The 27,219-nt window shown below is 44.0% G+C and overlaps 1 protein-coding gene across 1 annotated transcript in view; it reads left to right on the forward strand.

The window, feature by feature from the left end:
* Positions 1–728: 728 nt before the first annotated feature.
* Positions 729–27,219, forward strand: part of LOC136649091 (adhesion G protein-coupled receptor E3-like) — a 32,597-nt gene continuing 6,106 nt past the window's right edge. The window contains exons 1-15 of the mRNA XM_066625507.1: positions 729–813; positions 1,832–1,867; positions 4,576–4,725; positions 7,267–7,338; positions 7,522–7,605; positions 10,711–10,860; positions 14,344–14,414; positions 17,471–17,578; positions 17,892–18,066; positions 19,956–20,075; positions 22,239–22,435; positions 23,582–23,752; positions 24,351–24,545; positions 25,707–25,942; positions 26,703–26,769. Of these exons, the coding sequence (XP_066481604.1) occupies positions 783–813; positions 1,832–1,867; positions 4,576–4,725; positions 7,267–7,338; positions 7,522–7,605; positions 10,711–10,860; positions 14,344–14,414; positions 17,471–17,578; positions 17,892–18,066; positions 19,956–20,075; positions 22,239–22,435; positions 23,582–23,752; positions 24,351–24,545; positions 25,707–25,942; positions 26,703–26,769 (1,863 nt within the window). The 5' untranslated portion in view covers positions 729–782. The remainder of the gene's footprint in view (positions 814–1,831; positions 1,868–4,575; positions 4,726–7,266; positions 7,339–7,521; positions 7,606–10,710; positions 10,861–14,343; positions 14,415–17,470; positions 17,579–17,891; positions 18,067–19,955; positions 20,076–22,238; positions 22,436–23,581; positions 23,753–24,350; positions 24,546–25,706; positions 25,943–26,702; positions 26,770–27,219) is intronic.

Here is a 27,219-nt window from a genome sequence, read left to right on the forward strand (position 1 = left end):
GTCGAAGAGTTGGCCATCATGCTGAGAGCAGTTGCATTGGGCCAGCACGGGCTCCAGCAAGTCTCCGGAGGGCCAGAGTCTCATTGGATACTGGGGCCTCCTTGAGGGCTGGATTGGGAGTCCTTGAGGGTCACAAGTGGCCCCAGGGCCAGGGTCTGGGCACCCCTGAGTTAAAGGATCTTGGGTAACAGCCCTTGGAAGGATCCACTGCCAACAGTCTTGGAATGTCATAATGCTGAACTTGGTGACTTTCATAATGCTGAGTCATAAGGCTGAACCTGGTGACTGAGTTATCTGACTCAGCATAAGGCAATGTGCCCTAAGTAAATACCCTTAAGGGTAGTCTGTGCTCCCCTCCCCTCAGTGGTCATGTTCCTAATAATGGTCCATTGAGGAGAAGGAGAGTAGCCTCTTATTTTTTGTTTTCTGAATGATTGTAAGCCCCTTGGGGACTGGACTGCTAGTTGAAAAAATAAATACTGTAGGCCACCATAGGCATTCCTTGATGGAGAAGGGAAAGGTGGGAATATAAATTTCATAAGTAAATTGTTTACAAGCTATAAGGATATGTGCTGAATAACAAGGATGGAGTGTATGGTGTGTGTTTGTATGTGTGCACATGTGCTGGTGAATTTCGATTTCCCTAAGGTTCTGGGAAGTGAAGAATGATGCAAAATTTGCTATAAAAAGAGCTGCTCTCCACACTTTGAGGTTCCTTTTTTTTGAGAGGCTGAGTTACGGGTGTCAAAGAAGTCATGCACTAGCTCACTGCCAAGACAGCCATGAGGAGCACACTCAGCTGCCTTATTCTGGGTGAGTAGGAAATTCCTAGGTGAACAAGTTCGGGATAGGCAGACAAAAGTGAACAGCCCATAGGAGAGCAATCCACATCATGGTCCCATGTACAGTATTGTAGAGAGGACTAATAAAAAAAGTATTGATCATATGAAATTGTGCTATACAGATTCAGACTACATATTGCTTGCGCTGGCTGCTACTGGTTTTTCTGAGTCTATCATATCCCTACGTGAAGATGCTGGGGGCTGAACGAGGGAAGCTGGTGCTCTACAACTGAGTGCTGTCTCACACCCATCTCTGTAAAGGGGTATAGAATTTAACATTTTGAAACCAAATGGAGTATTATTTCATTATATTTTCTTCCTGTCAACATTGCCCCTGATGTATTTACAGGCATAAATAGCATTATATCCACACTGAACTTTGGGGCAGGAAATATAGGTGAATCCATTCAGCGCATCTGATCCCAGAAAGCTGCACATATATTGCTTTAGGATGATGTGGGGTAATCTTTGTTAGATCCCTACCTTGGTGGAAGGGAATCATCCTGAGACTGTTGGAAAGGCTGTGTTGTTCACACAACCCCAGGTGGAATTCTTTCACAACATTCTGTACCTATTTAAGAAACATTCCCAAGTTCTTGGGAGCTGAGCACAGAACAAATTATGTATGAAACCAGTAGGATTTGCTTTTATGTAATTCCTATTAGAACTGGGGTGTACAGGAGCTTGCAGTCATGTTTACTCAAAGCAGCTCCAGTACACCCTGTTTTCAATATGTGATAGACCCAACTCCATTCTAGAATAATCAGAGTATACTAGAAGAGATATACTTCAGCAAAAAGGCAAAAGAGATTTGTTCTATTTTGAAGGCTGCAGCGCAAGATTTCATAAGGATGAATTTACTGTCAGTATGTTCTTTGCTTACTCCAATATTTGCTGCATGGTAATTTTTTTAAATATAATTAACCAAGGGTTTTCTCTCCTAGGAGAAAGCTCATTTTAACATCATGTTGTTTCCTTATTGATTGTAGGTCTTGGATTTCTTGTTTTCAATGCCTATGGACAAGGTAGAATATATTTTATCTATTGCTGGGGTGTGTGTGTGTGTGATGCCCAATAAACAGTGGATGAGATGCCCTTTACCTATGCTATCTTATTTTCTTTGCAGTGAAAGCCTATTATCCATCATGTTTCTTTCCTATATTCAACAGTGACCAGAACCAATAATTTAAAAGCCAATATGGTCACAGCTGAATGTAAGAGAGGCACAAGAAGGAGAGAGGGGGGGGAGGGGACTCAGCCTGGGAAGTTAGTCCTTCCTTCAATGCACAAAGCTCAAGCTCAACAGCAGGCAGGGTAATCCTATGTGTTTACTTAGAAGTAAGTTCCACTATGTACAGTATGGCTTACTTTCAGGTAAGTGTGTATAGGGTTGCAGCCTTAAGCTTCAATCCTATGAACAATTACATAGAGCATATCCAACTGAACACGGTGAGGCTTACTTTCAAGTAGATTTACATAGGGCTACAATGCACGGGCCAGTACAGATATTTGTTTTTCCACAACATGCCTACACATGGTAAGGCACAGAATAGAATTGTTCGTACCTGCCAATAACTGTCAGAAGTCAGGTGTCTTGTATGGAGAGGTGGAAAGAGTGCAGAGCTGAAGGAGAGTAGAAACTGGAAAACTGCACAAAGCTTTTATGTCTGGATCCTTGACTTTCTACATGCAGTATCCCATGTACAGAAACCCCAAGACTGACTCACTCCCCATCCCATTATGCAGATCAGTGTGGCTTGCATCCGTGACAGGCTGATGGAAGGTGGTGGCAGCAGACTTGGGGTAAAAGGCACCCTAAGTCAGCCACCCTATCAGATCCCTTGCAATGATGCAACTCACATTAGTTGGCCTTATGGATGGGCCAGCCCTGGATGTGAGTCGTTATCTACCATCCTCAAAGCTTCACTTGCCTTCTTAGTTGAAACTCTTGGATAAAATCTGATTTATCTTGCTTTGCTGCTTCTTCTGCTAAGCAGCCACAGATTCTGTAGTGTTAAGATTTTTTATCCAATCCACCTATACACAAAGAAGGGTTATCATGCAAATCAGACTGAAATAGATGCATAACAGGAAGGAACTGTTTCTTAACTTCTAACTGTTCTTATCTGTTCAGCCACTGAACTACGTCATAGGTGTATGACAAAATTCTAAAACATTTTTTGATTCTGAAGATAGCAGGATTGTTATAGGCCGTTCCTCCATCATTAGCACTTGTAAATCCCATACAGCAGGACGTGAGGGAAGGATTGCAGACCACATTGCACCTTGGAGTGCTGGATTATTATCTGCATTATCAAATGCAGCTCCTGACACAGCAATTTGACTTGTTAAGCATCAGTATATAAACCATGTAGAAGTGGCCCCACAGCACAGAGTAAGTTGCAAGGACTGGATGAGCACTGGCATGCATTTGTCACAGAATCAGCTGTTCAAAGCAAAGTTAGTAGACTCCTCTTCTGGAACAGGCTAAGTGACATCATTCACACCCAAACCAGGCGAGGCTCACAAGTTTTCATGCTCCCCTTAGTTCAAAGGGTAGCTGCCACAGATTGTCCAGAGAGAGAAGATACCTGGAAACTACTGCCTGAAGCTCTCAGAACCTGTTGTGAAGCTCAGTTTAATGCAGCCTTTTCTGGGCTCCCCTTGTCCCTTTTAAGAATTACTGTTTAATTCTTTAGTCCTAGACTGACTGACTTGGCTCAAGGCTAGGAAAAGGTGTGCCATGTATTTTTAGGCATACTGTCATCATCTAGTAACATTATAATTATCCAGGCAGAAGTAGCATATTTCTTAACATTGATTATGAAGTAGGGTGCAGGATAGGAAGCAGTAACTGAAGGGTGTTGGAATTTGGATGCAGTGCCGCCTGCAGGACTTTGGAGGGCAGAATACTGTCCAGACACCTGAGACAACTGACCTGTCCTCTGTGATCCTGCAGGAAGCGTGGTCCCTCGTTTTATTTTCTTCCTGCCCTTTCTCCATACATTCTCTCTGCCTCCCAGATTGCAGAAGAAGGATGTGTGCTCTGTCTTTACAGTTGCAGACCACATCCCCCTCCCTCACACTAAGAGAACAGCTCTAGGGTTCTCTGTTCCAAAGTTGTAGGATCCTCTGACCAATTAGAAGATGTATGTAAGCAACTATGAATTGTGAGTAAAGTACTTTTTATGAAACCTTAACCAACTTGTTATTGATAACAATTAACCAGGCAGTATAATTTACCATAGGGAAGGAATGCTTTGCTTTCGCTGACTGCTCTGCTTCCCCCCCCCCCACTTCCTACAAAAAGAAAGGGGCCACAGTACTCTTTATGACAGGTATTCTGCCAAGGAGGCAAGAGATCCTGGATCAGCACTTTTCAGGTGCCAGTGACTGACCAGCAGAATCCAGTTCAGGCATAGGCTGCTTATGTCATTGGCTGATAAGGTGCTGCTGGCCAGCAGCCTCTGTCCCATGCCATCATGCAACACCTGCTAGTAAGGCTGCTGGGCCCTTTCCCTTTCCATTGCTGCTCATCAACTGCTGAAATGCATTGCACTGCTTAGTCCTGTTGTATGGCAAATTGGGAAGGCCCTTGTGGTCACCAACACTTTCCTAAGACTCCTGGGTTCTTCTCTGCTAAATGACCCTGGATGAAAGGCAGCACACCCACATGTGCTTTAATATAGCTTGAGCTGAATTTTTGTCAAGGAAATACTCTCTATTATTCCAGCAGCTAATGATGACGATGAAGAAATTAGCGGCATGACCTATATGTTGCACTGCCCCCGTGCTTCTCCTGAATTCAACTGTGTCTGTAAAGAAGGATATATGAAGATATGGAGACAACGCACTGTATCATTTGATTTCTACGCTTGCGAGTGTAAGTGCAGTTCTTCAACATCTTTGAAATACACCCTTTGGAGCTAAAGTGCCTTGTATGGAAAGGGAGTTTTTCGTCGCTTGCTAATTACATGATCAATGACAATATTCCATTATGACTCTGTGCATTGTCAAACGTTAGCCGAGTTTTCAGCCATACAACATAGGTAGGAAAAGCATTCCAAAAGGTCCAGGGAATCTTAGTTCTGTTGATGGAAAGATAGCAAAGCTGTTTAGAATAGCAGCTGAAGCTCTCTCGGTGCAAACTAACAGTTTGATGCTGATAGAAGGGATGCAAGAGGTTTGGCCTGAAATTAGTAGCATGAGCTACATGTTACATCACCCCCATGCTTCTGAATTCAGCCATGTCTGTAAAGAAGGATTTATCAAGATATGGAAACAAACCACGCAGTATATCATTCAGTTTCTACACTTGTGGGTGTAAGTAGAACACAGCAGAATTGCCTAGACAGCAGATTGGCAGCAGATTGGTTGCCCAGACAGCAGATGGGCAGGGGCTACCTGCTTCTGTCTGTCTGTCTCCGCACTTTCACTTCCTTCCTCTTTCTGGATTTAAAAAGGAAGAGGGGGATGAAGCAGAAGTGTGAGGGAGAAGAGACTGATGGGTAGAGCAATGGTTCCCAAATTTTTTCAACGGGCTGCTCCCTTGCCCTACTGGGCCGTTGGCCGCAGCTCCCCATTAGAGCTATAATCCTATAGAGGATTGTATAGGACAATTGGTCTTTCATGAGGATTCCGCAGCTTCCCTGACTGGTTTCCGCAGCTCCCTGGGGAGCCGCGGCTCACAGTTTGGGAACCACTGGGCTAGAGTATCATCAACTGTCTTGCTTTCTACTCTCCTCTCTTCCACATTTCCTCTTCTGCTTTGTTTCCTCTTCCTTTGGAATTCAGGAAGTGAGGTGAGGAGGAGGCATAGATATGCCACTGGGTAGAGGTAGATCGTGGGTACAGATATGTCACTGGATACAGCTTTTGTTATGTTGTGTCATTGTGCTGGGAATTATTGTGCCAGTCCTGTAGAAAAAGATTTTCTTTTCTCATGGCTTTCTTCTTCAACCATCAACAGATAAGATCTTACAAATCTACATACAGTTTATGTAGAGGCTTGTGCAAAGATACATAAATTCATGCATTTAGTAGTTGTGTTGTTTTTTTCCTGGCAGAAAATTTCATTGTGATATTTGAATCCAGGCTGGACACCATGTTCTTAAACTGTTCCAATTCTGTCATTGCTGCGAGTTCACAAGGGTTATATCTTTTTTGATTTGACTAATCACATAGACCACTTGACTAACCACATAAGCCTATGCATGTCTACTCTGAAGTAGAGCACTATTGCATTCAGGGCACAAACCTAACCCCTTATGTCAGTGCTTTCCAGCACTGGCATAGTGGTGCCAATGGGACATGTGCTGCATCCTGCAGTTGGGTGTCACTCATGGAGGCCTCCTCAAAGCAAGGGAATGTTTGTTCCCTTACCTTCGAGCCGCATTGCCCTTATGCCAGTGCTGGAAAGCACTGACATAAGGGGTTAGGATTGTGCCCTCAATGAGTGTTGCTTCCAAGCAAATTTACCAAGGATTGCAGCTTTCCATTACTTGCAGATAAATTTGTATAGAAAACCCATTGCACTCAGTGGGGCTTACTTCTGAGTAGACATGCATAGGATTGAGCAGAACATCTCTTTCCATCTGATTGAAAAAGGGCACATTACTGAATCTCAACAGCTAATCCAAGTTCATAGCTACGTTTTTACTAAAATACTTCACAGAATCTGTCCACTGGATACCAAAATCAACAGCCATCTATTTGTCAACTCCTAACTGGGAAGGACTCCTTCCCAGTCCTGATCTGCCTGTGTGGTCACTGACCATGTTCAAGTTGATCTGTTGCAGCTGCTGGGGCTTACGCTGGGGCAAGGGGACAAATGTCCCCTTACTCTGAGGAGACCTCCAGCAACTGAAAATCCCTGTCTCTGCTGCATGCCTACCTAGGGATTTAGATAGGATCTGGTTGATAATAAGATATGGCTGGGGGGAACAACATGAAAAGCTCCTGAACTTTAAAATTTACCATTACACCACTGGTTAATCATGATAGATAAACTTCATTGTTCATCATCACTATACCATCCTGACATCTGAGACTTGTACTTTATGGCTGTGCATAAAGAAAGTACAGTAATCTGTAGTTTAAAAATAACTTTAAACAATGACTTTTAAAAATAACTTTAACAATAACTTTTTTTAAAACCCTGCATGTAAATATTAAAGAGTAATTTAATCACGTGTAGATGTAGTCCCATCCCTAAATTGCTTAGAGCCCAATCCTATGCATGTCTACTCAGACATTATTACTATTAGACTACCATTATAGTCAATGGGGCTTACTCCTAGGTATGTGTAGGCAGGATTGTAGCCTTACTGTTTCTAATATGAAGAATTTTATCTTTATATTTTATATCCAAGACAAAAGAGTCTGAAATGGCTTGCCTTTACAGTTTCCATTAATGTCTTCACAGTTGATACATACTCTTCTAGTGGAGGTACTGCAAGCGGTATTGCAACTACATCTGTTGAAGAAACTACCACTTGTAAGTACTGTACTTCGTTGCTTTGCTTTTTCTTAAAATAGGTTTTTTAATATTACCTGAAGTGGTCTAGGTAACAAATGAAACAATCTCTGCATATTGAGCATAAGGCCATCATGTTCATATACCCAAGACAAAAGAGTCTGGAATGATTTGGTTTTATACTTTCCACTAATTTCTTCACAGTTGATATAAACTATTCTGTTGGAGATACTGAAAGTAGAACTGAAACTACAACTGCTTCTATTGAAGAAGAAGAAACTACTTCTCGTAAGTACTCACATACTTTTGCTTTGCTTTTCTTATCATAGGGTTTTAAATATCTTCAAAAACAGCTCTAGATTATGAATGAATCTCTACACTTTGAACCATCACATTCATGGCTAAGGGGGTAGAAGACAAAACAGGAACAACCCAAATGAAATGGCTTCATGGTCTGTGAGAACACATTATGGAAGAAGGAAGCACATGCAGTTGTGTCTTCATAGATTTGAGTAGAATTATGGAGACAAATGCCATTTAACCCATCTCCTCAAAATCTGTGTCCTGCAACATTTCCATCTGGCAGTAACAGACAAAGAGCAGGTTGCCAAATCTGATTGATGCTATTTCTGGAGATTTTTCTCACCACATGATGTACTGTTGGAAACTCCTAGAGGCCTTGTTAAAACATCCAGAATTCATTTCAGTCAGTAGTGAACAAGTAGAGCGGGAAACTGGGGGTGAGTGCAGGCGCCAGGTGCTAAGCCGCAGGGGGGTGTCAGAGGGGCAGGTAGTGTGTGTGTGGGAGTTGGGGCATCGTGTATTTTCTGGGCTGTCCATGGGGGCGCACATAGTATTCGTTGCTTAAAGCAGCAAGCACTACGATTTTTAGCCCACCTGCCCTCCCTTGGCTTCATTTGGCTCCAAAATGGAGCCATTCTGAAAGCAGGGATGGTGGTGGTGGTGTAGCGCACCGGCACAGGGGCAATGCAATGACATAGGGGATGACATTTCCATATCACTGCATCACCTGACTCTGGGTGCCAGGAGGCTCCAGAATGCCCCTGCTTTCAGTAGTCACCTGGAGATTGATGCTGGTTCTGGAGACTCCAAGCCAATCCTGGAGAGCTGGCAATTTTAAAGAGAGGCAGAATGGCAAGTATGTAATCCTGGCAGCACCGGAAATGCATAGGAAACACCATTTAGTTCAGCAAAGGCCTATGTGTTGCTGTCGCTACTTGGAATGACTCTGATGGCAAGCAGGAGGGGCTGCTTACATGGCACGTTGTGGCCCCTGAAACATTTACTGTCGTCATCCCCGGCTACACTGCTGGTCACCACCATCTTCCTAAGCCTCACCAGTTTTAATTTGCTAAACATCCCTTGTTAAAAGACAGCACGGCCACATGTGGTTTAGTGTTTACTTTCAGAACTAAAGTGGTTTAGTGTTTACTTTCAGAACTAAAGTTTATGACAGAAGCTGAATTTCTGTCATAAACATAAGAACAGCCCCACTGGATCAGGCCATTGGCCCATCTAGTCCAGCTTCCTGTATCTCACAGCTGCCCACCAAATGCCCCAGGGAGCACACCAGATAACAAGAGACCTGCATCGTGGTGCCCTCCCTTGCATCTGACATAGCCCATTTCTAAAATCAGGAGGTTGCACATACACATCATGGCTTGTAATCTGTAATGAATTTTTCCTCCAGAAACTTGTCCAATCCCCTTTCAAAGGCATCCAGGCCAGATGCTGTCACCACATCCTGTGGCAAGGAGTTCCACAGACTGACCACACGCTGAGTAAAGAAATATTTTTTTTTGTCTGTCCTAACCCTCCCAACACTCAATTTTAGTGGATGTCCCCTGGTTCTGGTGTTATGTGAGAGTGTAAAGAGCATCTCTCTATCCACTCTGTCCATCCCCTGCATAATTTTGTATGTCTCATAAGCACATAAGAACAGCCCCACTGGATCAGGCCATAGGCCCATCTAGTCCAGCTTCCTGTATCTCACAGCGGCCCACCAAATGCCCCAGGGAGCACACCAGATAACAAGAGACCTCATCCTGGTGCCCTCCCTTGCATCTGGCATTCTGACATAACCCATTTCTAAAATCAGGAGGTTGCGCATACACATCATGGCTTGTACCCCATAATGGATTTTTCCTCCAGAAACTTGTCCAATCCCCTTTTAAAGGCGTCTAGGGTAGACGCCAGCACCACATCCTGCGGCAAGGAGTTCCACAGACCGACCACACGCTGAGTAAAGAAATATTTTCTTTTGTCTGTCCTAACCCGCCCAACACTCAATTTTAGTGGATGTCCCCTGGTTCTGGTATTATGTGAGAGTGTAAAGAGCATCTCCCTATCCACTCTGTCCATCCCCTGCATAATTTTGTATGTCTCAATCATGTCCCCCCTCAGGCGTCTCTTTTCTAGGCTGAAGAGGCCCAAACGCCGTAGCCTTTCCTCATAAGGAAGGTGCCCCAGCCCTGTAATCATCTTAGTCGCTCTCTTTTGCACCTTTTCCATTTCCACTATGTCTTTTTTGAGATGCGGCGACCAGAACTGGACACAATACTCCAGGTGTGGCCTTACCATAGATTTGTACAACGGCATTATAATACTAGCCGTTTTGTTCTCAATACCCTTCCTAATGATCCCAAGCATAGAATTGGCCTTCTTCACTGTCGCCGCACATTGGGTCGACACTTTCATCGACCTGTCCACCATGTCTCAATCATGTCCCCCCTCAGGCGTCTCTTTTCTAGGCTGAAGAGGCCCAAACGCCGTAGCCTTTCCTCATAAGGAAGGTGCCCCAGCCCAGTAATCATCTTAGTCGCTCTCTTTTGCACCTTTTCCATTTCCACTATGTCCTTTTTGAGATGTGGTGACCAGAACTGGACACAATACTCCAGGTGTGGCCTTACCATCGATTTGTACAACGGCATTATAATATTAGCCGTTTTGTTCTCAATACTTTTTCTAATGATCCCAAGCATAGAATTGGTCTTCTTTACTGCTGCCGCACATTGGGTCGACACTTTCATTGACCTGTCCACCACCACCACCCCAAGATCTCTCTCTTGATCTGTCACAGACAGCTCAGAACCCATCAGCCTATATGTGAAATTTTGATTTTTTGCCCCAATGTGCATGACTTTACACTTACTTACATTGAAACACATCTGCCATTTTGCTGCCCATTCTGCCAGTTCGGAGAGATCCTTCTGGAGCTCCTCACAATCACGTCTGGTCTTCACCACTTGGAAAAGTTTGGTGTCGTCTGCAAACTTAGCCACCTCACTGCTCAATCCTTTCTCCAGCTCATTTATGAAGAGGTTGAAAAGTCAGTGAAAAGTCTGTCTGTGAAACACTCTATTTCTCTACTAGGTACCTCTGGAAACAATCAAGAAATCAGGGGCATTGACAATAAACTACACTGTGGTGATGGTTCTAACATGTACAACTGTGTCTGTCCAGATGGCTATGAGAGGGTATGGGAAAAAAAAATTGCATCAGTCAATATCTACAATTGTGTGCGTAAGTGTGTCTTCAAAATACATCATCTTGAGCTAAATTGTAACGTGTTAATATAGGATTTTTCCTCTATTGCTAATGACATAAATAATGACAATATTCCATTATTGCTACTGTGTGTATTCTGTCAAAAACTAAGTTTTGACATCACATAGGTAGGAAAGAGATAGGATTGCATAGGACTGCATTGTCAAAAGTTTAATCATAGAGGCCTGTGGTTGGGAGCTGAGCCCTGAACAACAATACCACCAGCAAGCCAGAAATAAAATTTTAACAAAGCAACTTCAAGAGGCAAGAATAGGGACAAAAGAAGGTGATCTTTCCAGGTAAAGGAACTAGAAAATATGAATTGTCCCTGGTAAATAAACAACAGTTGGTTGTATACTCTGGTACTATTGCAAACAAAAAACAACACCAGTGTTATGAGCCCAGTCCTGTTCTTCTCCCTCTCCTGCTGGTGCAGCCACACCAAAAGGAGCACACTGTATGGGGGGAGGGGTGAATCAGAAGGCTTTGAAGGGGTATTATTTCCCCTTACTCCTCCGCAAGCTTCCCTCTATGCAATGGGTTTCCTTGGATTTGTGCCTGCTCTGTAGCTGGCATGTATGTGAGGAGAAGAAAGTGGTGGGAAGGCTGCAAAACGAGGGAATAGTATCTGGCACACAATTTTGCTGCCAGAGCAACCCCTCCCTCTTCTCCCCACCCAGTTTTGCTCCCTCGCTGCCCCCTCCCCTGGCCCCACTACTGCCATATCTGCAGTGGCGGGCACAGCAGGGTCCGTTTGTGGACATGGGGCGCTGCCGCCTCTTGCAGCAGCACTCCCCAAATGGCTGTGAACGGACTGCTCTGCGTGCTGTCAGGAGCCATTTTGCAATAGTGGAACTTCCGTGTGACAGCCCAATTCTGCATAGGATTGGGTTGTTTGTTACTAAGCTTGAGGCATACCTTCTCCACTCACTTCTTTCTAGGAAACAAGAAACTGCAATTTCTTCATACATAGTGTTTTGGGATTGAGGGCAGTGGGAAAGAGTGGGTTTGGGGTCAGGTTCATGGCAGCACTAACATTTGGAGTTAGAAGAGTGGGGGAGAGTTTGAGGTTTTTCATCCACTTGCCTCAGGCAACTGAAAGAACAGACTCATTTGGAGATTTACAAGAGGGCATACATTACTTCTCTTTAATATTACTTGGCTTTACAAGCTAAATCTGTTGGCAACCTTCAGTCTCCAAAGACTATGGTAACACGTTCTGAATGGTGGTTCTGGCACAGCGTCTAGTGTGGCTGAAAAGACCAATTCAGGGGTGACAATCCCTTCCACACTGGGAGCAAGTATAGTGTGTCCCTGGTCTGTCTCCCTGGCTATGGGCCTTCCTTCTTTGCCTCTTTGCCTCAGTCTGTTGGCAAAGCGTCTCTTCAAACTGGGAAAGGCCATGCTGCACAGCCTGCCTCCAAGCAAAACGCTCAGAGGCCAAGGTTTCCCATCTGTTGAGATTCATTCCTAAGGCTTTCAGATCCCTCTTGCAGATATCCTTGTATCCCTCCCCGCGTCACGCCTCCCCCTGCCCTCTCTCTGCCCCCCGCCAGTCTCCCCCTCCCCAGAATGTCTCCTCCCTGCCCCCCTCCCCACCCTGCTTACCATGCCGCAGCTCAGTGGTCCAGGAGACCGCCAAGCCGCGGAGGCTGGGTGCCCGCTGCACGCTAACCCCGCACTAGCCCAGCACCGGCCGGCGCTGGGCTAGCACGAGTGGTAGCCTGGCGGTGAGGCTGGCAAACATGCCTTACGGCACATTTGTGACAGTGCACAGCAGCACAAAGCCAGGCCGCCGAGCACAGGATTGGGCTCTAAGAAGGGAGGTTCTCATTGGCCAGATACCATAGATTTTTAAGAATTAGACTCACAAACACTTCTTAGAATCTTTGAAAATTTCTGTTTTTCTCCCTCTAGGAATGTAGACCTAAGTATATTAATTTCTTGTCTCCTCCCCACCCCCCTACTGTGGGTTAGAAGTGAAAATACAATAAAAAAAACTAGGATTTTAGCAAAGCTGTGATTGGGCAAAGCTATCTCTACTACCCCCCAACAGCAAAGCTCATGATCTTTCCAGATCAGGTTCAGGATTATTTCATATTATGAAATTGGTTGGTTGTTTAGTTTTTAAGCATTTTCCATTGCCATTCCAATGCCAGTTTATCCATATTACAGATTAGGGAGGCTGTGGTTAAAATATAGTGGTTTAAAGAGACCTGCCGTTATAAAGCTGAGGCTGGTTTAAATTTCCAGCCAAAAAATCACCTCTGCAGAACACTCTTCAGTTGCAGCAAAGGTCAACATTGCCCTCCTTTTCACATCAACTATAGAACTCAGTTGCATGAGGAAACCTTATGCTCCCCTGACTTGCATGCAAACGTATCTCAGATGTTTGAAAAATAAAAATAAATTAAAAATTCACATTTGAAAAAGAAGAAATAACACCTGAATTGAAACAGCCTTTGTTGCTATTTGGAGTGGGGGTTGACATTGCTGCTTAATAAAAAAGTTAGGCTAAAATTCTGGATTTCTTCATTGTATTCTATGGACAGCTCACACTTGTGCGTGGGGGGGGGGAATGACTTAAAAAGGGAACAAGCAAGTTTTACCCTCAAACAACTCAACTGTGATACAGAATTTCTCTAGCTCTTATGGGCTACATGTGAGAGTGGAAAGTAAAGTACATTATCATTGCTTCCCTTACATGTCAAAGCAGGTTCTTTTCACTGAACAATCAGACTGTTGTCTGCATGCTTTGATTCATATCTCAGCTTCCACAGCAGCTAGAAACTTCCTTTACACACACAAAAAAAATGAATGAAAGGGGGCAATCCAGGCCAGCTAATGGGCAAAACAGGCACCAAGTGAGGGGGTTAAAATCTGTTAACCTCTCCATCCCGATAATATGGCAACCCTAGGTGAAAGGAATGTAAAGAATTATTCTGACCTCACTACACAAATATTTTTTTCCTGCACATGATTGGTCTTCCCTAGCTAGTAAAATGTTCATTAGCTCATTAGCAAAATTATAGTGCTGAAATATCTTAAGTAGATGCAGGTATTGGACAGTCTGCTTTAAATGGGCTAAGGGCACAATCTTAACCAGGTCTACTCAGAAGTAAGTCCTATTTTGTTCAATGGGGCTTACTCTCCGGAAAGTGTGGTTTAGGATTGCAGCCTAAATTGGTCAACAGAAATTCTGTCTGAACTCTGGAATAGCAAAGTGTTTGCAATGCCATGCTGAAATCACTTATTATTGAGAAACCTAGATACATTTAAGCCCCAGTCTGGAAGAAATAACTGAAAGAGCTACATCCAACATCAGTAAACATTAAATGTATTTGAGAGCTAAATCTGCGTAGTTCTATCAGACAAATCTATAAACACAATATAGACAATCAACCTCATAGTCCTACATGGGCAGTTTACTACAGTTTTACATTATGTGTTCCTTGACAGGAATTCCCTATGGCTGCAAATTGGATACAATGAGAAAAAATGCAGCGATGTGTTCAAACACAATGAACCAAGTAAGTTTGCCACGTAATATGTGAAATTGCTATCATTTTAAAAATTGAGCTGTTCAGTCATGATGGTTCATCGAGTGAGGTACAGGGAATATTGGGTTAATTGATTATTATGAAAAATTGCAATGATCTTACCTTTCCAGGTGTAGGCATTTGTTACTGTCCACTTGCACCAATTTAGCCTGATTTTGCATCCTGAACATCCTGATTTGACAGCATCAGCTACAGTCTCTTGCGTGCCTATAGTATCCAAAACAGGATCAGGTGACATATTTTATCAAAGTGGTATATAAAGCTCTGTATATTATTTGCTTTATTTTACAATGATTTCAAAACTATAAGTATTGATTATAGAACTATAAGTAGGGTTGCCAGATACAAATGGGGATAGAGGTGCCTATACCTTTAACCCACAGTATAGTGGAGGGAATTTTGGTAGGTGCAGCTCAACATGGAAGGGTTTAAAAAGCTGCGACTGCCAAAATTCTGTCTTCTGTACTATAGTTAAAGGTATAGGCACTCTGTCCCCATTTATATCTGGTAATCCTAAATTCTTACTAAGGTAAGCAAGGAAACTGGTCTCATTGCTCTTTTTGAACGCAACTGCTAATTTTGGTCTTTTGGCAAAGCTCACTGATTCTGAAAGTGAGGAGGAAGGGTTGCTTTACACTAGCAGCCATGCACCTGAAGAAATTTAGCTTTTTGTCCCCATCCCCCCCAAGAATGTCAGTGTCCCCCACACTTTCCTTTCCAAGGCCTTCTTGCTAACTACAAAGCACATACTTTCACTATTGGTTAGTTCTCTCTGCTTCTCCTAGCCCACTGACACTGGGAACAATAAGGGGTAGGAGAAATTTAGACAAGGGAAGTCTGTTTATTCCTTTAACTGACAGACTACATCAGTCAAAGAGGAACAGCACAGCTGAAATCACAAAAAGCACTTAAAGTTATTTTGGAAAAAGGTGATGGACACTTTGTGAACTGGGCTACAGGAATAAGGGAAGATGAGTGCAGAAGGGGAAACCAGAAGTAGACTTCTCTATGGAAGTAAAGAACTGCAGGCTCAGCCCTCATACCACAAACCCCAGGCTCAGAGGCAAACTGCTCCTGAATTCTAACTGTGCGTAGAGATGGGAGACTGCAGTTGTTCAGTGATGAGGAGAAGGCACTGTATATATGCTCAGATTCTTTTCTTCCTGTATTCCAGGATTGTAGTATGAAGGAAAACAGAACAAGGGAGGAGGTGGGGCATTAAATCTGTGTGGTACATTTGCTATTGCTGTAATACCTGCTTCTTTTTAATGCTAGTATATAAGGCAGCAAGAAGCTGCAGTTGCTCAGCTGTTTTCACTTATGAATTATCTGCCACGAATTCATTTATATTGGCTAGGCACTTAGTTCTGTACCTCAGTGTTTCTTTCATAGCTCTAGAATGGGACTATTTCTTTAAATGGCATAAATGAAATATTGATTAGCCTCCCTTTACCATGCCAAAGCAAATGCCCAAGGCAGCTCACAAAGCTCTATAAAGGCAACAGATTTACAATATACAAAACAATAACCAAAATAATCAGTAAAGGCACTTAAATGCAATTGGGGTCAACTATCCAGGTCTGAGCAAAGCATCAAAATGGAACACTGCACATAGAGACATAGAGGGAAGATACCAACCCATCACCCAAACACCCAACAAAACAAAAATCTTTTGAACCCTCACCAAAAAGTCATCGGGGAGGAGGTAGTTCTTATTTCCTCTACAAGGAATTCCTAAATTGTGGTGCCACTACAGAGAAGGCTCAGCCTCGTGCCTTCATTCCTCTGACTTGGTTCAGGGACAGCACTTGCAGGAGAGACCCCTCAGAAGACCGAAGAAGGCAGGCCAGAACGTGTAGGAGAAGATAACCTGGTCCTAAACCATGGTCCCAAAATAATAGTGTATATGTGTTACCATATGTGTTTGTGCATGTATCTGTTTGGCAGCTAGTCTTGCCTTACTGCTTGTGTCACCTGGAGCTATCTGCTTGTATGCCCTCTTGATTCTCGCTTTTTCCTGTGGCACTCTCAAATCTGGATCAAGTTGCCCTTCAGGTATTGCTGCTGAACTCCAACCACTTATATGACCAAGTGAGGATTTAGATCTGTGAGATAAATCGGTAAATGAGATATTTAGGCCTCAATCCTAACCAACTTTGCAGCACTTACTTAAGGGCAATGCAACTCTGAGGAAAGGGAACAAACATTGCCTTACCTTGAGAAGGCCTCCATGACTGCCCCCCAACTGCAGGATGCAGCACATGCCCCACTGGCACAGCTATGCCAGTGCTGGAAAGTTGGTTAGGATTGTGCCCTTAGTGGGGTTACAATTATTAGCTACACATTTTCCCCCCAGCTATTTTCTGTCTTACAAGGGCTGAACTGAAGAGGACATAGAAGCCTATCTAATTGAAAAGCTCTTGTGTATTTTTTAAATCTATTGCCACAATTCTTTTGAAGGAAATGTGCACTCATACTGTTTCTCTCAATAAAATTTAACAGCCTTTTATTTAAATCTGCATCCAGGTGGAAGCAGTAAGGGTATCAGATGTGGGGGCCAGGCATGTGAAATCAACACAAGTTTTCTCAGGACTGTTATGGTCCCCAAGTATATCCCAGTGCATCTAAATGGGAGATCAAGGACTGCAGGATCACACTAAGAAGGAAGGCTTTGGTACAAAATCTTTTTCACAAATTCTTTTCTTTGGTACTTCCCCCTTACTGAAGCTGCCATGAGAACTAATCAACACAGACAACTTTAACTTCCTTCCTAAAATGCACATAGTAACCCACAGACACATCCATTTTTGGTAGTGAGCCTTTTTACTTGATGAAGTAGTTCAGTAGTAGTTTTGCTTTTTGCAGCAATAGTTGGCCTAGCAAAGGTTTGTCTGCTCATGTATATGACATCAGATGTAAACCAGCCCTTTCCATAGGCTAACCAATGGCTATTTGAACAACTGTGCATATTTCCTTTTCTCCATGACAGGTGTTTTCTGCAAAGTATTTGTCTTTTCTTCTCTTAGAATTACTTAAATCATGGAAGCAATAGCTCGTTCTGCTCAGCACTGACATCCACCTTCCAGCACTTGCAATCTGCCTGTAAGAGTAACAGCTCAGCAACTTCCTTAGAGGTGAGAATTACCCAGAACTGACCCCAGTATTTCTGCTGTTGAGGCAATTGCTGTGTGCTCTCTTTTTATGCATTAAAGATCGGGATAGATGAAAATCAAATAGGGGGTGCTTCTTATAGGAACTGAGACGGTTGAACACATTTGAGAGGTAAACTAGAGGTGACACTCTGTGCAGTATGCATATTCTGAACTTATGCCTCTCTTACCTGCCGGTGAAGATCATAGAACTCAGCAGGACTTACTTCTAAGTAGATGTGCCCAGGGTTGCATTGGAAATTGCTGTGAACTTTGTTTTCTGCTTGTAAACCTACAGGACACAGCAGAATCATTTGAAAATTTGGTCAGTAATTCCCTCTCAAGTGTTGAGACGAAGGAGGAGATAGTTTCAGTTGTGACACTGGTTCTGGAAAGTTTAAGCTCAATCGCATTAAGAAGAGCTTACGAATCGCCAAATAACTCAGTTCAGAATGTGGTTACTAATTCAATAGGTAAGGAAAAAAGGCTTTTATTTAATTATTTTTTTAAAGAAATGTGTTTGGTTTGCCAGTATCAAGCCCATGTCTTTTTGCTGCTCAATAGTTGACTGTGTCTACTTTTTCTTTCCTTTCTCACATCAGTCTTCATGTACTGTTGTTGTATGGGACATGGCAAGCCAACATTCAATATTTTTCACTGACCTGAGTGGAAGTGACCAGGAATTGACTTTATGCACTTGTCCATGCCAAAGGCTCAGATTCTTGTTGACCATGACCTCTGCAACGGTGGGACACCAGTTAGAATGGTGTGTCTCTGGAGCAGGGGTGTCCAGACTTTTTGGCAGGAGGGCCACATCATCTCTCTGACTCTGTGTTGGGGGACAGGAGAAAAAGAATTGATTTTACATTTAAAATTTGAATAAATTTACATAAATTTACACAAAGAAATATATTAGAGATTGAACTTATATGAATGAATGAAAGACTCATGACAGCTCAAGGCCTATAAAAGACCTTGTGCAAAGCAAGGCCGGCCTTTCCTTTGCTGCAGCTGCTGCTTCACAGACATGAAACAGCAAGCAGCGGAGGGAGCCCTCGGCCTGCAGCTCATGTGAGGGACCAAACAGTTGGCCTGTGCGCTGAGAGTAGTCATGTTGGGCTAGTGTGGGCTCCGGCAAGTCTCTGGGAGGTCAGAGGCTCATTGGAGACTGGGGGCTCCCCACAAGCTGAATTGGAACTCCCCAAGGGTCACAAATGGCCCCCTGGCTGGGGTTTGGGCACCCCTGCTCTGGGGAACAATGAATCCAAATGGATTTTAAAACTCTTTGGGGAAATTAGCCATTAGGTGGGTGTGAGACAGTCACTTCAGGTTATAGACTGGTGGGAGGTGGTGGTCTGGCAGGAGGTGCCCTGCTTCCATCATCCACCTGCTTGGCTGCTTGCCTGGCCTTACCTAGGTCCACTGCCTCTTTTTTCTTGCTCATTTCCAAGACAAGGAAGAGGCGGCTGCTACTCCTGCTAGGGCTGAAAGCCGATTGACTCTGAACTTGGCAAGAGCTACTGTGTCCTCTTCCCACTTGCTCCTCAGGTGACAGTGGCTGCAGCTCCTGCTTCTGCTAGGCTAAGAGTGGCTGGCCCTTGGCCCTGGTAAGAGCGGTAACAACTGCTGCCACCTCCTTCCTTCTCACTTCCCATGCTTAGGGAAAAGAGTTGGATGAGGAGGAGATAGCAGTAATGGCTGCTCTTACTGGAGCCAAGAGCCAGCTAACCCTTGGCCCAGAAGCAAGAGGATTGAGGTGGCAGCTGCTTTCCTCCTGCCAGATTGGGAGCCACCCACCTTTCAGCCTAGCAGGAACTAGAACTGCAGATGCCATCACTGCCTCTTCCTGCTCATCTTCCAGAGCATTAAAAGAGAAAGTGGAGGCAGGAGGTGCATGTGCACACCCAAGCACACACAGATACACCCCCCCCCCCCGCAATATGAATCTGAGGCAGACACGCTGCATAGTTGGGCTGAACTACCATTGGAAATTACACCATGGTATCGATACCTATCTATCCTATCCTTTGTGTTGGGCAAAATAGCCAGCACAGGCTCGAGTAGCCCCATTGCAGGCCTGCGCCCTTACTTGGAGGAAGGAGACAAACGTTGGCCTCCACGGGTTGCTGGATGCAGTGGTAGCCATTCTGGTGCTGCTGGGCCTGGGTAGGATAGGATAGGATTGGGCTGCCCATCTGGGAACCATCTCTGGGACAGGGAACCATCTTTTTATTTCTTTTTGTTATGTATACTGTTTTGTGTTTTTTTTCTCTCCCTGTAGTTGAAAAGCAGATTTTAAATATTCAACATAAATAAAATGTCACGTATTCAGGAACTGAAGTCTCTCCTTTCCTCATTTTAGTGATTCAGACAAAGCTTATCAATAAAGAGCACATTTTAAAAAACAAAACTGTCAGGTTTGTTGCACGAGGAGACCAAATGGACATTTATTCTGGAGCAGTAACTAATGCACCCACCGAAGGTATGACTTCTCAAGTAGAACAGTTGGCATCCTTCAGTAACATGTTCTCAAGTAACATTAATGCAAATGATGATTTCTCAGGTAACATCTGTACAGATATGAAGGAACACAAATGGCAACTACTCACAATTCCCCTTTTAGTCCTTCTAAAGAGATCCTCTTGCATTCCCTATCATTGGAGAAACCCAATTTTTAAATTACTCTCTTCACCATATAGCTTTTACCAGCTTCATAAGAACATAAGAACAGCCCCGCTGGATCAGGCCATAGGCCCATCTAGTCCAGCTTCCTGTATCTCACAGGAACCAATCAAATGCCCCAGAGAGCACACCAGATAACAAGAGACCTGCATCCTGGTGCCCTCCCTTGCATCTGATATAGCCCATTTCTAAAATCAGGAGGTTGCACATATACATCATGGCTTGTAATGGATTTTTTCTCCACAAATTTGTCCAATCCCCTTTTAAAGGCATCTAGGCCAGATGCCACCACCACATCCTGTGGCAATGAGTTCCACAGACTGACCACACGCTAAGTAAAGAAATATTTTCTTTTGTCTGTCCTAACTCTCCCAACACTCAATTTTAGTGGATGTCCCCTGGTTCTGGTATTATGTGAGAGTGTAAAGAGCATCTCTCTCTCCACTCTATCCTTCCCGTGCATAATTTTGAATGTCTCATTTGAGACATATTGTATCTCAATTGTATGTCTCGATGTCTTCATTGATTACGAGTGCAAGTGTTTGAGCATAATTTATCTGAGCCTGCTACAGATGTGTAACTTGGGCCCCCTTCCCTTTCTAAAAGCCCGTGTCTGTTTTTAAAAAAATGATTGGTTGATATCCTTTAAAGGTTGGTAAAGAGTCTTCTGGACTCTTTCTTTATGCTCTACATTGCTGGCTGCCGGATGTATATGTGTAGCCTAATACGGCATGGATGTATATTAATCATACATGATGAGTGGCAAATAACTATTATATGTTTTTTTCTATACCTGGGATCTAATGTCAACAATTCTATGCATTCTGGAGCACAAAGGCCCAACTCATTTGCTCAGAGGTTCTCAAACTGGGGCATTGCAGAAGTGGGTTGGGATTGTTATTTTTACATTTTCTGAGCTTGAGGAGCCCTGCGGACCGACCCGCACCCCTTACTGCTTACTTACTTTGTTTGTAATTTGTTGTACTTTGTAAATGCTTTGTTATGTAAGTAAAAGATAGCCCTCCCCCTGACAGCATCACAATGCTGGGGATCACATTGCTCCGTTTCCCCCTTCCCCACTTCTTAAAGGTATAAAGGCAGAGGGACTCAGGGTGGGGTGGTGCAACCTTTAAAAGGATGGATATCGATCCATCTGTGACCCTAAACAGGGTAACCAAATACAAACTGGGACAGGCAGTACATTCCTAACCTGCACTGAAACAGGCAGGCTGATGGGCCTGCACTGTATCCAGCGCAAGTTTCAGGCTGAGACTTGGCCCAAGTCAAGGGGTAACTTTTCCCCTTACCCTGGGGGGAGCGCCAGCAGCCCCAGTGGGGCTGTGTCTCTTTACCCAAGCAGCCCCGGATAGTTACATGTATACTTAAGCAAACTTGCACATATGGTATACAGTAAAAAGTTATGCAAAGAGATACAGGAAACTGACTGGCCAGCCCAGAGTTAGGGTTTTTCCCCAATGCCCTTTTGTCTCAGATGGTTAAAACCACTCATGTATGAGCTATCTGTAAACCCTTCAAACTTTAGCTTAGCAACAACCTTGACTATTTTGAACTATTTGGGGTACCTTGAGCAATCAGCTCAGAGACCAACATGGAATCTGTCTTGACAAGCTCTGGTGTTACTTTTCAGCCTGCCCTAACCCCTCTGATTATTTAATTCCTAGCCCCCCTGATTGTTCTAAGCTTTTCCATATCACCACCAAGAGCAGAGGGTATTTTCTCTTCCTTCTCAGCATGGATAGGAGACAGGAAGAAGAGATGTGCATCTGCAATGTGGAAAGCCTAAAGGATGAAAATATCCTCTGTCTAGTCCAGTAGAATCTACTGTCCCCATGAAGGGAAACAGACGCAACTGTTAACATGTTCTCCCCCACAGATCAAGCCATATTTGGAAAAATATGTGCTTTCCTTGTTCTGCCCCATATCTTCCTTCTGTTCCCTGCAGATTCTGTTGCTGTGGCTTTGATATCACTGAGTGGAATGGAATCACTTTTAGGAGGAAATCTTCTGCAGAACGGGACTCTACAGAGCGACGGAATGCTAGAAAGCATTCATGTGAACTCCAGGGTAGTGAGCACTTCCGCCAGCAGCCAGACAAAGAATCTTTCCAGCCCCATCAACCTCACTTTTAGTCACCTTGAGGTGTGTGAAGGAAGTCTATGTAGGAGACTGGGAAATGTCAAACATCTTTTTCTGAATGCACATTTTCAGCCCAATCTAGCAAAAATTTCCACACAGCAGTGCAACAGGGCCAGCACGGGCTGCACTGCATCCTGCAGGGAAATTTTTCAGGCTGGAGGCCTCCTTGCAGTGAGGAGGCATTTGCCCCCTTGCCCCTGGGAAAGCCCTAGTCCAGGGGTGTCAAACGTGTTTCATACCGAGGGCCAAATACCATTCATGATTCCTGCTGAGGGCAGAAAGTGATGTCATTAGGCAGGAAGTGATGTCATTAAACAGGTCATAACCGAAAATAAGCACTTTTTCTCATTTAGGAGCTCATTCACCGCAAATGACAGAAGAGAAAATACACAAATCTTGTCAATTTTCATGTGGGTTGCCCTCAGCACTAACACCTCAGCACTGCTCAGCAGCTGGGCCTGATAAAAAAACTTCCACGGGCCGCATCTGGCCCCTGGGCCTTATGTTTGACACCCCTGCCCTAGTCCATGCAACAGGTCTACTGGGACTTGTGCAAGCTACATGCCTGGCATGAGTCTGCATGCCCATGTCAGGCCCAAAAAGGGGGACAGGATGTGGTGCACACCCACTGCTGCCTACCCCGCCCCTACTGCAGCCCTCCCTACCCTATTTCACACCTTCCCACTGCCCCTGCACAGCCTGGTAGGAGACTCGCCTGCTCTGGTGGTGTCTCCTGCTGCTCTGCCTTGGCCTTTGTACTATCATGCCCGAACTCCACACTGTGACAAAGCAGTTTATGGTGCTTTTGCAACACATGGAAGCCTGGGGCGCCAGTGGAGCCTGTGTTATGCTGGTGTGCAATTAGGTAGAATCCAGCTCTAAGAGATGTATTAAGACAACCTGAATCCTGTGGAAAATGTAAATGCTCTGTTTGAAGGCATGCTTTGTCCCCTGCCAGTCAAACATATAAGCAAATATGCCAGCTTCTCTGAAATTTAATCATGGATGTAATTTTTTTTGTCTGTCTTATACCTGTGGCTTCCTAGGGTTATTAAGTAATCACTAATCTGTGTATTAAAGGATAGCATAACCAACAGCTCTTTGTGCACTTCCTATGCAATTCCCTTCAACCAATCTTCTTTCTTGCAGGACAAAGGTCTCCACGAAACGGTCATTTGTGTCCACCTGAACTCTGCAGTTGGGAATGGTGCCTGGTCTCCTGAGGGTTGTCATAAACTCCATTCCAATGCCACCCATTCAAAATGCAGTTGCCAGTACCTGTCCAGTTTTGCTGTGTTGATGGCTACTGTTCCTAAGCATGTATGTGGAACCTGTGTTTGAAAATGTCTCTGTCCCTTAGCACAGGAATCACTGTGGCAGGAGAGCACAAGCCACTGTTAAACCATTTATTCTTCATCTTGCAAAACTCAAATTGAAGAATCTTAGTCCAATTTTATGACCTTATATTGCCAAAGGGCAAAGTTCTTTTCAGATACAAAAAGCAATGGAGTAGACCAGTGGGAGGAAGACAGGAAGTGGCAGCACTTGCAAGGTGGCACCCCAGTGTGCTTTGCGCTGTGCTGGCTGACGCCCGGCCCATCAGGTCTAGGCTTAGCCATTGTGGCTGGATCCATTCCTGGGCAATGAACGGAGGCCTTGGAATGTCCTTCAGGGAGGTCACGTGGATAAGTCTACCCAGGTTTTTAGAATAAATTTTAAGAGATAAAGGCTGCAGTCCTAACCACACTTTCCTGAGAGTAAGCCCCATTGAACAAAATAGGACTTACTTCTGAGTAGACCTGGTCAGGATTGTGCCCAAAAATGTATAAACTTATACACAAGTATATAAAGTTTAAACATAACCTGCTTATTCAAAAATACAAAGTTTGGTTCTGAGAATAGCTGCCTTGTGTTACAGGGAGGTCTAGTCCTCTTTCTTATCGGCAACATTGGACTGATCATCTCGCTCATCTGCCTCTTCCTGTGTATTGTGACATTCATCGCCTGCCGCTCTGCTAAAAATAGCAGCACATTTATCCACCTGCAGCTGAGTCTGTGCCTCTTCTTTGCTGATCTCTTCTTCATAATAGGAATAGACAAAACATACAACCAGGTACTCCAACACAACCCAGAAGGACCTGTGTGAGATATTCTGCTCAACAGAGCAAGTCCAATTATACTTTAGCCCAGTGGTTCTCAAACTCTGGGAGAGTTTGAGAGCCACTAAGTCTTCGCGGGGGAGGGAGGAAGACAGTGGGGGTGGGGGGAAGGCAAAGACACGATCCCCAGGATCGCGCCGCTCAGGGGGGCTGCAGGGACTGGCATGTACTCACCAGTCCTTGCAGCAGCCTTCCCGGGGTGTGGGAAGCCTTGCGCGAATGCCTGCAGGGCTCCCCAGGTAATCAGAAGTGAAAGTGGAGTGATCGCATTCCATTTCCGCAAAACCAGAAGTAGAGCACGATCGCTCCACTTTCACTTCTGATAACCTGGGGAGCCCTGCAGGCGTTCGCGCAAGGCTTCCCACACCTCCGACAGGCTGCTGCAGGGACTGAGGAGTGCATCCCAATCCCTGCAGCCCCCCTGAGTGGCGGGATCATGTTGCTGCCTTTCCCCCTACCCCTGCCCCTTAAGGGGGCAGTGGCCCGGGCCCTCAGTCTGGGGAGTCGCAATGCCCTGGTCTGAATACCACTGCTTTAGCTGATTTAGGTTAGGCTTGATTCTTAATATTGACAATTTAGACTACTAGACCTATTTCTGTCCTATCCCCTCATCTTTTGGGGGTTACTGTACACAATTTATTGTAATTCAGTCCACTTTATTATTATTAAGGAGGATGCAAAGAAGGATATTAATGCAAGCCCTCTTATACATTACGCCTATACTAATGTATGGGTACATCTACATGGGGTTTTTGTTGAGGCCCAATGTTCTGTATGAGCACATCTAATTGGCAAGTCACAAATGTCTCAAGTCTGCCAAGCCTTTCAGAAGAGCAGAGGAGAAAGTAAAGCAATAGAACTGCTTTTTTCTGATTATACCTTGAGTCATGATATTGCTATATGAGTTCCATTATGCCATGTCAATCTTCCTTTTGGGCTCCTTCTCCCATACTGCCATTACTGTTGTTGTTGTCATTAACAACAACAATAGTGGTGTCTGGTGGAAGTTTAACAGCCATTCACAATCCATTTCTGATTCTTATCCAAAATCTAGTAGTGCTGAAGTAATGATAGAATGAAACCTTGGCAAAAGGACATTTTTATTTCTGATCCAGGTCTTATGCTCAGTCATAGCTGGAATGCTGCAGTACCTCTTCCTGGCCTGTTTTGTCTGGATGTTCTTGGAAGGTATCAATCTCTATCTCATTGTCAAGAACCTGAAAACTGCTAATTATGGTGGTGCCAACAAGTATGTGAAGGGATCCATGTACCTCTGTGGCTATGGACTTCCTGCCCTGATTGTAGGCATTTCTGCAGCTATTGTTCCTGGGGCCTATGGGACTCATTATCAGTAAGTGCTGGTTTTCATGAAGGTTTTTTTTTGTTTTGTTTTGTTTTTACCAAGTTAGTCAGTGTGGTACAGTATTTGCAACATTAGACTAGGACTGGAGAGGTCTGGGTTCAAACCCCTCTTGGATATGAAGGGGTGGGCCTAATCTCATGACTCTGAGTCACAATCTCTCAGCCTAACCAACCTCATGGAGTTATTGCGAGGATAAAAGGGGGGTGAACCATGTATGTCACACCAAGCTCCCAGGAAGAAGGGTTGAAAATGAATGTATGAATTAATAGTGATCTCTCTTCAAAGCCTAGGAATGCATGTGTAACAGTGGAATATAGTTCACTTACACCCCAGTTCTGAACACTATGGCTTATATTCAAAGGAAGAAAGTGAATTCTGACTAAGCATCAGTGGAAGCATCAATTCTGACTAAGTATCAGTGGAAACAAATTAGTTGGTGCTGCAATCTGCAGTGTTGCTCTGGTCCAAAATCTATGCTGCATCAAGACTTAGGTCAAACATTTCGTCCTAAACTCCTTGCCCAGAATACAATTGTGATTTTTCATCTGAATTCTCCTAAATGCATATCATCTGAGCTGAGCACTTAATAAATCAATGCAGGTCTATGCCAGTTGATCTGAACCTGTGTACTAGATATACTCAGGGTCTACTGATTGTCTGTAGGAAAACTACACTGGTCTTTAAGTACTTCTGCATTTTTCTAAAATTCTGCTTATAGTGTATTGCTCTTTTCCCCCTTTCCCCTTAGCTGCTGGCTTAATTCTGATAAAGGTTTTATCTGGAGTTTCATGGGGCCTGTTTGTGCCATAATTGTGGTGAGTAAAACTGGTGATTGTGTTCACTAAGATCAGAAAAATGAAAAAAAAATTTATAGTGTCTAGTCTGGGTTGAGAAAGAGAAATAAATGCAAAACCTACTTTGAATTCTTCTGATATCAACAAAACATTCTTACATGGCTTTCCGTCAAATTTAATATGGCTGCTCCATGAAGAGCTGATCATTTGGTTGGAGGAAATGCTTCAGAAGCAACAAAAGGGATCTAACAGTTGTGAAAAAGGAGGGGGGTGCAGTTTGTGCTACATTTGGGAGTAGTTCATTCAGTTCCAACTTCTCCTAATCAGCCCTTCAGCTTTAGAGGGCAAGCAGGAAGGATGGTAAACAGACATTGAACCCTGTGGTGGACCATCCTGACCTTGCTGAATGTTTCTCTGCTTTATAACTGCTAAAGGAAGAGAAGGCCTTTGTGGGTTGTGAAACTACAGACT

Source organism: Tiliqua scincoides, chromosome 4 (genome assembly GCF_035046505.1).
Source record: "Tiliqua scincoides isolate rTilSci1 chromosome 4, rTilSci1.hap2, whole genome shotgun sequence".
Lineage (NCBI taxonomy): Eukaryota > Metazoa > Chordata > Lepidosauria > Squamata > Scincidae > Tiliqua > Tiliqua scincoides.